The sequence below is a fragment of the Panthera leo genome, chromosome C1 (assembly GCF_018350215.1).
Source record: "Panthera leo isolate Ple1 chromosome C1, P.leo_Ple1_pat1.1, whole genome shotgun sequence".
NCBI classification, from domain to species: domain Eukaryota; kingdom Metazoa; phylum Chordata; class Mammalia; order Carnivora; family Felidae; genus Panthera; species Panthera leo.
The window spans coordinates 115,948,050-115,958,276 of NC_056686.1; the positions used below are offsets into that span (position 1 = coordinate 115,948,050).

The window sequence follows — 10,227 nt, forward strand, 5'->3', positions numbered from 1 at the left end:
CATTCTACACGCTCTCCTAGGGGGTCATACCCACTCTCCTGACCTACCTTCCACGTACACACTAATGCTGCCCCAAACTATCGCAGGCTGGCTCCGAGCTTTCCTCACGCCCAAAGTCCTGCTGGCCATCTCCCCCTCAGGCTCAACTAGCATCATGAACCCAACACATTCAGAAGTCTTCCCATGTCAGCCCCCCACCCCCACCCCAACCTCAGCTAACAGCACCTAAATCGACTTAGTCTCCCAGACTAGAAACCGGACCATGAAGTCAGATTCCCTCCTCTCCCCTCTCTCACCCTCGGCTCACTCAAACCATCAGTCCAGTCAATCCATTTAACCCTCTGTAGATGTTTCTTATTGTTGTTTGGAGCGGAGGGGTGATTTTTTTTTTTTTTTTTACTTGTTTACTGTTCATTACAGTGACTACTAAGAAAACAAATGACTTCAGGTTCAGGGAATACCTTATTTTGGCGTCAGGCAGACAATGATGCTCTGCCTGAAGAGTACAGTCCGGTCCAGACCGCGAAACAAGAAAGCCATGATTTCTGAGTGCACGCCACGAACTTTGCCAGTGGCTTTCTGCATCTGTACCTCGACTGCAGCCACTTAAGTAAAGGATCCAAAACACTGCCAAAGAAGCTTTCGTTCTTTATTAAATTCTCTTAGGCATTACCAGTATTATTCAAGTTTAAGACAGGGCAAATCTTATGAAGTATTTAAGGGTTCTCTTCTTATAAATAAATTTATAAAGAAAACATCCACTAATTCATCTCTACTTTTTCTAACCCGCTCAATCTTCTAGAGTCGAAAAGAACAATTCTGGTGCACTAAAACCAGAGCCGAGGCTTTTCAATACCGTCAATTAAAATACTTTCAATTTAACTCTGAGCGGCTGGTGTCGTTCAATAATTTTAACTGTTACACAGCAGGATGTGCTTGTCACCCCTGGTCTTCTTCAGCCTCAACACACATTCAGAGTCCATTCTCCGCGTAGAAGAAAACTACTACTGAACTTACTGCATGTATTTGATCATGTAATTTGAAGCCTTTTGTGCTCAATCCGGGCAGTGCTATTACTGCATATCTTAGATGACCACCCTAGGCACTTCAAAGACCCAAACGCCTTTCTTCGTTCTACACACTCTTCCGCAGAAAGAGCTGTCAAGAAAGTTGTTTAAAACCCAAAAATGCATAGCGATTGATGCTTCATTTCTACTTGTCCTCCTCATGATGGAAAATCTGGTCAGTCCTTAACTTGGCCTGAGAATGGCTCTGATAGCAATGCCAAATATTCCACTGCACAAACGGAATGCCTAAACTGGTAGCAGGCAGGAGAGGATGACACTTCTAAATGCTTTCTGTTATTCTGGAAACACCAGCACCTTCCTTTCAGTGAGCTCCAGAAAACCGTGGATGACGTCACCATTTTAAACCGTTTCAATTCAACAGCAAAAATTACATGGCGAGTATTCTTAGCACTACCTGAAAACCAGGAGGGGGAGGAGGGTGCCAACAAGGTTTACAGGACTTGCCCAAAACTGTAAATCTAAAACCTGACCATTGGGATAGCTGCCAAAACCTGAAATTGCTTACTCTAAAAAACATTACCAAATCAGCTGATCTTCCTTTTTAAATCCAAGGTTTTCTCTTTTTTCCAGACAAAGCACAGCATTTTTCTCTCAGAACATACCAGTCAGGGTATTGCTAATTAACTTGACTGGGTGGCTTTGTAGTCTCAGACCAGACGGTCTAGCTGGCTGCTAGGAAAAAGGTTTCATAGCTTAAAAATATATTATATGAAGTGTTAGTTCAAGATGTGTGTGAAAACGATCTTTAAATTGCTGCAAGAGCAGAATGTTAAGGCAACATCAGAAAACAGAGGTGTTGTAAGACACTAAGCCCTACTCCCCACCTGGCAAAGAGAGCCAAATGATAAGATGTGACTCAATCCCTTAATACAAAAACGTCCCAAGATAATCTGAGCTTGACTTTGCAATTTTCTCTTTTATATTTTGATGGCAGTGAGAGAGACCCTGGGGCTGTAACTCCCTTGCAAAAAAAATGTCAACATATGATTTACTCACGAGGCTTAAAATAAGGAAAGAAAATATAAAATAAGTTGTCCTTTGCTTGGCAACCATCCTTTTTAATTACTCATTTTTATCCTGTATCCAGGCTACACACACCTGGGTATGGATGGCTAATTTGGATATAGAAAACACCAAGGATCACTTCTGGAAGGAACACAAGACCATAAACTTCTCAATCAGTACATCAACAGCATCAGGGTGAGCAAGAAAAGGACTTTACCAAGAGACTGACATTTACACTTTCCGACAGAACTGAAATACACTGAATTACAGAGCAAATTCACTGAAACGACAAAGAAAGTCTGTCCTTGAAAAGGCTATTTTTTCACCCCCAGAAAAAAGCATTTCCATTTGGATATTTCCACCACACAACCAACCGGTTAAGAAAATAAAGCGCGGTGTTTAGCAACGGGAAAAGGCTAACTACCCGAGAGGCACGGGGTCCACCCCCACCGGCGACCGCTGAGGTCAGCAGGGCCCGGCGCCAGCGGAGCCTCCGGCTTCACTTCTCGGCACATGCCGCTGCCGTCTCCTTGTTGAAGCCCCGGATGGAGAGATCGTAGACCACCTCCTCCACCTTCTTCACGTCATACTTCAAGCCGTCGTAGCGCTTCCTCAGGGAGTCGTTTTTCAGGTTGAGAAGGCGGAAGCCCGAATCCAGCTCGTTGATGAAGGTGGAGATGTGGAGCGGCCGGGAGTAGTCTCCGGCGGTCACGCTGTTGACGGACAGCCTCGACTACACGAGGGAAGGGAAACCGAGACACCTTACAACAGGCCTCGTGAGCACGTCTTCCTCCGCATCACAACCAAGAGACCCCCAAGGCCCCGCAACTTTCCCACGCTGCCTTTCGGAATTACATGTTGACCACCGCTTAACATTACGAAGTTACTTCAAGACTTAAGAGATCGTTCCCTTTCTGTTGGGGGTTTCTGTGGTCTACAAGTTTCCATCAATGCGAATCAAGACTAGTGGGAACACCTTTATGACAGCCTTTTTTTCTTCTTTAGAATTATCTCCATAGGACAATGTCTCAAGAGACAGATGAAGAGAATAAAAGAAAAATAACCTATATACAGTTAAATTAGTCCCCGAAGCAAGTATATGTATTGACACAGTTACTAGGGATGTATGCGTCTTGCCACCACTTTGAAAGGGAGAGGCGTTACCATCTTTTAAAAACTCACACATTAGTCAGTTTATGGACAGCCCGCTCATTTTATGACTGGCTGATGACTCTGATGACTAGCAAAGCAGCACACACAGCACATGATGACAAACTGGTGACAGATAGAGGGCTTAGAAAAGACTTCCTGAATTTTTGTGCCCATTTTAAAAACTGACAGCGAGGTGGGAAGATCAAAAACGCAAATGGCAAATTACTAAGCTTCTTACCAATTCACTGGCAAGAATTAGAACTCCTGAGAGATAATCTTCCACATCCAGATGAAAGCCTTTCTCCCGATCTGGCTCAACTAAAAAATACACCAAAGTAAAAATAAGGTCATGATGTGAACAGAATGTGAGCCTAAGAATATAAAATACTATATATACACACACATACATATACACGCACACACATATTGTTTCTCTCAAAGGAAAAAAAAGAAGATCTTTTAAAAACTATCTTTGGGGCGCCTGGGTGGCTCAGTCGGTTGAGTGGCCGACTTCGGCTCAGGTCATGATCTCGCGGTCCGCAAGTTCGAGCCCCGCGTTGGGCTCTGTGCTGACAGCTCCGAGCCTGGAGCCTGTTTCGGATTCTGTGTCTCCCTCTCTCTGACCCTCCCCCGTTCATGCTCTGTCTCTTTCTGTCTCAAAAATAAATAAACGTTAAAAAAAAATTTTTTTTTTTTTAAATAAAAAATAAAAAAATAAAACTATCTTTATGATGTGCTCATACTTTTGGCAACTAGGCCTCATTGTGGATTTTTGAGCTCTTAGGACTTCAATTTTTCCTTTCATTCTTCTCTCAGAAAGTACTATCACCCAGAACGTTATCTGGTGATATATCAGAACGTATATCAGAGAATACCTATGTTTTTGGACAAAGCATGTCGCAGCATTTAAAGGAGAAGCCATGACACCCTTAAGTGACATTCACATGGTTCACACGGGCACACGAATGCATGAATGCACATGCACGTGCACAAAGTGAGAAGACCGCACAAATGTGGCAAAATGTTGGGGAGCGTGGGTGGCTCATTCGGTTGAACATCTGACTCTTAATTTCAGCTCAGGTCATGATCCCAGGGTTGTGGGATCGAGCCCCACATTGAGCATGGAGCCGGCTCAGAGTTCTCTCTCCCTCTGCTCCCCACCCCCTTCACGCACACTAAAATAAAAATTAAAAATTAAAAATTAAAAATTTTGGGGGTTCCTGGGTGGCTCAGTCGGTTAAGCAACCAACTTCGGCTTGAGTCATGATCTCACGGTTCGTGAGTTCGAGCCCGTCAGGCTCTGAGCTGTCAGCTTCAGATTCTGTGTCTCCCTCTCTCTCTGCCCCTCCCCAGCTTGCACTCTGTCTCTCTCAAAAATAAACAGTAAAAAAAAAAATAATAAAATAAAATAAATTTTTAAAGACATGGCAAAATGTTAACAAGCAGAAAATCTAAGTGGTCTTCACTGTACTATTCTTTCAACTTTCTGTAGGCTTGAATTTTTAAAAACTAAATTTTAAAAACTAAAAGCAACACCCAAGTACAAAAAGCAAGCCACTACATGTTCTTACTTTTTGTGTTTCCAAGTCACTATTTTTCCATTTAGTTCTCGTTTGTTCTAATAAGTAGGAAGTATAAGCAACAGCCTCCCCCACAACCAAAAATTAAGCGACCATGCCTGATTCTGCAGACCGACGCTAACGGAGACACTTACTGCCAAGAATTTCTGTAACCGCTTCTCGAGTCACTAGTGTTTCTGATTCCAAGTACACAACAAATGCTGCCAAGAAGACCAAACGCTGCAACACAAACCTCCAGTGCTCATGAAATCTGCACGGATAGAAGCTCATTTAGGTGGAAGGATTAGGGGCTTTATAAAAGATAAATTTAGTACAGTCGTAGTCAAACATTTTGGAAATACAATGCTTTTCCAAATCAAATCCATGTGAAACCCCAACATAAAAAACATGTAAAAACATGCCATTTAAGTATATTAGATGGATTTAATATAAGTTTTACAAGTTCACATTTATAGCAATTACGTATTAGAAGTTTAATAGACAAACGAGAAGCATGATCCAACTTCAACGAATATAAAGATATTTACAATCGAAGATTATGGACAAGGACAACTGTGCTTGTGAAGTTTAATCAGTAAAAACAATGATACTGCTCTGAGAAAAATTAAAACTGGCGACGGCAGATTGATGAGAACTGCACTGTACATCAGCCTCAATACCTAACTTACTCTTACGTTTTGAGTGTAGAATATTAAAAAAACCTTGATTTATACATATAATAACTACCACTTGGAATCACTAAACCGACACTTAAACCTTCAGGATCCTGCAGTTAAACTGAGCTAGAAGCCTGAAAAAAAAAAATAGGAAATTTTATACCCCCAAATATTAATGCTATGCCTCCTGAATTTCAAATATGGCAAATTCAAAAAAAATTTTCAATACAATACAGGTCAAATAAAACCCTCTAAGGGCCAAATCACCCAGAGGTCAGCCTCTGTGTGACCTCCAAACTACACGATCTCTCAAGATCCTGCCAATCCTATCGTTCAAGGTCTCTCTACATCCGTTATTACCTTACAGCAGGGTCAGCAAACTTTTTCTGCGAAGGGCCAGACAGTAACATTTTAGGCCTTGTGAGCCACATTCAGTCTCTGTCACATATTCTTATTTGGGTGTTTTTCTTTTTTTAACAACCCTTTAAAATATAAGCAATTCTCAGCTTCCAGAGGCGGCGGGCCATGGGCAGTGTGCCAACCCCTGCCTTAAATTATCCTGTGGAGCTGTATTACCCACTTCCCACATACATGTCTTGTTTTGTGCCCACGTGTGTCTTAACAGAACATCTTTTTCGGTAGAAAAGAGACACAAGTAGAGATTTTAGGTTCTTATTCACTATATTTCATCAATACTCAGATGCAGTTCTTTCCAATTTAACATCTGTGAGGCTGGGATGCTTTTTACAATCTATAAATTTCAATTATGACTGGCAGCAAATTTTCTTCCCTAAATAATGGAGACTCTTAAAAATTAACAGTGCTATAGGTCAACAAGTTACAGAATATTAGCTAAACATGTTATTTGGCAGTATAATTCAAACTTTGACGAAAAACTCAACTCCATTTACATAGTGCCATCTAATCCCATAACCTTAATAGCATAGACATGGTTCACCCAATTTCACAAGCAACTTAAATATACTAAAAAGATACTCTATTCGACCTTAATACAACACATATTTTTTAATTCCTTTTTCATTGTAAAAATTATGTTTTCCTTAGGAAAATTCTCAAAGGGAGGGGAAAAAAATCCCCATCTCTGTCACCATTAAAATACCACCACTAATAATAGTCTGACTCTTTTTCGTTGTTTCTTCTACATAGAGAGGTTTTTACTTAGTTCTCAGCAATCATTCGGTACATATAATTTTTTGTCCTGCCTTTATTTTTACTTGACATTACAAAATAATACGACTTTTCTTACAAACCTGTAATACTGTTCAGCAGGGAACTTGGTCTTCAACGATGTTAGATGTGTTTTCACTGTACCAAAATGTTCTCGAGCTTTCAAACACCTCTTTGGAACTGATCACAAAAAGATAATCAAACACAATAATGAGTAAGATTTACCAAATTTCAAATACAGTTCTGGCTTAATAATCTACACAGTCTCTCTGGAAATAAATCAACTCTTAAAAAAAAAAAAAAAAATCTCATGACCAAATGCGGGGTATGCATCTCTACTTTCCAATCTGGCTCTCAAAATTCCAATTAACCAACACTGAAAAATAGACAAAAACTTGCTGAAAGGGAATAATATTTAGCAAACAAGTCAGTAAGCTGTCATAAATAATATCATCCTTGGGGTGCCTGGGTGGCTCAGTTAGTTAAGCGTCCAACTCTTGGTTTCTGCTCGGTTCATGACCTAGCAGTTCGTGGGTTCGAGCCATGCATCAAACTGTGCACTGACAATGCAGAGCCTGCTTGGGGTTCTCTCTCTCCCTCTCTCTCTCTGCCCCCCCAATCCCATATCTCTCTAGCTCTCAAAATAAACTAACTTCAAAAAAAATTTAAAATATAATAATAATTGTGGGGACATGCACCAGCTGCTATTCCAAAAGGATGCCTAAAATTGGACAGCTTCTACCTCCCACATTTGGTCAAAAAGCTATATCAATTATACTCAGACTGACCGACTCCATATCACTGAGAAAAAAGACCTCCCTGTGACACCTGTAAGTTACGCCATTGTATCATTCTCTACCTGAAAATATATTTCAGCTCTTTTAGTTGTGCTGGCTACATCCTACATTGAAGGTCCCATGTTTAAACTTATCATATGTGATTTTCATGAAAGGTGCTGACTATAAACCCACTAGGAACCTTTTACACTGAACATTTCTTACATACAAATGCATATTAAGCCATATTCAATGAAGGAAAGACTGTGTTTATTTCTCTTTTAATGTTTATTTTGAGAGAGAGAGCAAGCAAGCAGGGGCAGAGAGAGAATCCCAAGCAGGCTTCATGCCATCAGTGCAGAGTCGGACACGGGGCTCAATCTCACGCTCTTGGACTGTGAGATCATGACCTGAGCTGAAATCAAGAGTCAGACACTTAACTGACTGAGCCACCCAGGTGTCCCACGAAAGATTGGGTTTAAAAACAAGAGAGCCATATAAAAGATACACAAGAGAACTACAAACCTACAACAATTATCACATCAGAATCACATTATTACATTACTACGTGGAAGTGGAAAATCAACCGTAACACACAGAATTCCAGAATTCTGTAAACCTATAAAACACTCAACTCACCTACTTCTCCACAGGATATGAGGGACATTTTTCTTAATAAAATGATAACAGACTTGAAATGTCTTCTGAATGGAAATTAACTCTTTTAAGTGAAAGACTCATAATTTGGACTCAAAAAATATTCAAAATCAATGGGGCACCAGAGTGGCTCAGTTAGGTGTATGACTCTTGATTTCAGCTCAGGTCATGACCTCGTGTTCATGGGATCAAGCCCCACGTCGGGCTCTGTGCTAGCAGTGCAGAGCCTACTTGGGATTCTCTCTCTCCCTCACTCTCTGCCCCTCCCCTGCTCTCTTGTGCGTGCTCTCTCTCTCTCTCTCGCTCTCTCTCAAAAGAAATAAATAAACTTAAAAAAAAAATCTTCAAAATCAAAACAAAGAACTTACTGTCCTGAAAACCAGCACCCTGATGGACCCCTTGCAGTAAAGTTAAAATCTCTCGAGCTGTTTGTTCTAAACTCTGTACAACTTTTCGGATTTCCTAGAAAGAATTAAAAATCAAAGTATCAGATAAACTCAATGTAACTATTTTCATAACCTCAAACCAGATATATCAGACAGCACAGGTTAAGTACCTATGACGCCTTCACACACATTTAAAACTCCAACAATCTTTACAAGAACTGAACTGGTACAGAAAATATCCAGGTTTGAATCCCAACGTTGCCACTTACTTCCTCTGTGAGACCTTCAAGAGGTCACTACAGGGCCTGAGATTTCTCATGCAGCCTTCAAAGGATAATCACCACCCACCCCAAATATCCCACTGAAACACTATAAATATCAAAAGAAATGAAATATCTGAATGCAATTTGTAAAAAAGAAAAATGCAATGCAATACGAAGACTGGGTGCTTTTCAACCACTTTATGAATATTCACAGCACATTCATGTGGGAAGCACTGTGTAAATACTGGTTCCCAATTAGTCCCTTCCTTCTTGCCGTTTAGAGCATAATAGGGTAGACATACGTTTAAAAAATACGTATCGCACAAAATTTTTTAACGTGAATTCTCTACTAAAAAACATGACAGATTGTGAGATCAAGAATATGAATACGAAGTAACCACCAGGAAAGGAGAGGAAAGATGCGAATTCCAGGAAAAGCATACAGTACATGCAAATATCCTGAGGCAAGAAACTCTCTGCGGAACTAGAAAAATAGATAACTAAACTGAACATAAAACACAACGGAAGATGGCGTAAAATGAGATGGAGGGAGGGGAGAAGACACCTGTGGGCTACAGTAGAATCTGGATTATTATTCTATGTGGAATAAGAAGCCATAAGAGAGTTTTAAAGAGAAGAGGCCACACGTGCTACAACAGTGAAACGCGTGTTCTCTGAGTCCCAAGCGCTGAGCCTTCGACATAAACAAGCGCCAGAAAGCAGGAAGACTGACACTCAAACGTGGTGGGCGATGCCGAAGAGCCGAGACTCGAACACACAGAATCAGGACCGGAGAGCAGAATCGGGGCGGGAGAGGAACGTGCCCTAAGCTGATACAAGAGGGGAAGCAACCCATCCCCGGAGGCTTCCCCACTGCTCGAGACAGAGCGACAGAGGAGGGCCGGGCGCGGTGGCCAAGCAAGAAAGGAAAGGGAAAGGGGAGGGGAAGAGAGGAGGCTCGCCTCTCGGATGTCCTGCTCGGCAGCCAAAAAACCCTGCAGCTCCACGAAGATCTCGCTCACAGACATGGCGCCGGCTGCACAACAATCGACCAGAGCGGCGAGTGTGGCCGCCGAAAAGCGTTTCAGAGCCCACCGGCGCAGTCAGTCGCAACGCCAGCCGCCGCCGCCGCGTCCACCCGGCCCTACGCTACGGACGTCGCTGGGGTCCTCCGAGGTCCGCGGCGCGCAGGATCCTGGGCTGTCCGCCGTGCTGCCTGATGCGTCGCGGCGGGAGCCGAGGCGCGCGCTCAGGGGGCGGGGCGGGAAATGCTGGGCGGGGCTTTCATCTGGGGAACTTCGAACAGGCAACGCCGGAAACCTTCCGCTAAGCGGGGAGGAGGGTGCCCGGGGGCCAGTGGGCCTGAAGGGGCGGGGCGGGCTTGGAGGCTGAGCAAACGAGCGCAACGCTTAACGTTGTTTTATGCTGTGGCGGGTGGGAGGAGAAATGCTTCAATACTGGAGAGTTTGCGTAAAA

General features: G+C 42.4%; 1 protein-coding gene across 2 annotated transcripts; it reads right to left on the bottom strand.

The window, feature by feature from the left end:
- Nucleotides 1-635: 635 nt before the first annotated feature.
- TSN (translin) lies at nt 636-9,925 on the bottom strand. 2 transcript variants are annotated; one of them, XM_042954155.1, is made up of 6 exons: nt 9,714-9,922; nt 8,471-8,564; nt 6,753-6,849; nt 4,960-5,075; nt 3,484-3,563; nt 636-2,826 (listed from the first exon to the last, which is right to left on the bottom strand). In XM_042954155.1, the coding sequence occupies exons 1-6, from the start codon at nt 9,777-9,779 to the stop codon at nt 2,593-2,595; spliced, it is 687 nt and encodes a 228-aa protein (XP_042810089.1). In that variant the 5' UTR covers nt 9,780-9,922; the 3' UTR covers nt 636-2,592. The 2 variants fall into 2 exon arrangements, with proteins under 2 accessions (XP_042810089.1, XP_042810090.1); XM_042954156.1 differs by lacking the exon at nt 3,484-3,563 and having other exon boundaries at nt 2,594-2,826; nt 9,714-9,925.
- Nucleotides 9,926-10,227: the final 302 nt, after the last annotated feature.

What these genes read in the sequence shown, in the direction of transcription:
- TSN (XM_042954155.1), bottom strand. Translation starts at nt 9,779, where the DNA reads ATGTCTGTGAGCGAGATCTTCGTGGAGCTGCAGGGTTTTTTGGCTGCC. An exon ending in GGTTACAGAAATTCTTGGCA is followed by an intron (nt 3,564 to 4,959) that starts GTAAGTGTCTCC and finishes TGTATTTTTTAG; the next exon opens with TTGAGCCAGATCGGGAGAAA. An exon ending in TAATTCTTGCCAGTGAATTG is followed by an intron (nt 2,827 to 3,483) that starts GTAAGAAGCTTA and finishes TCCCTCGTGTAG; the next exon opens with TCGAGGCTGTCCGTCAACAG.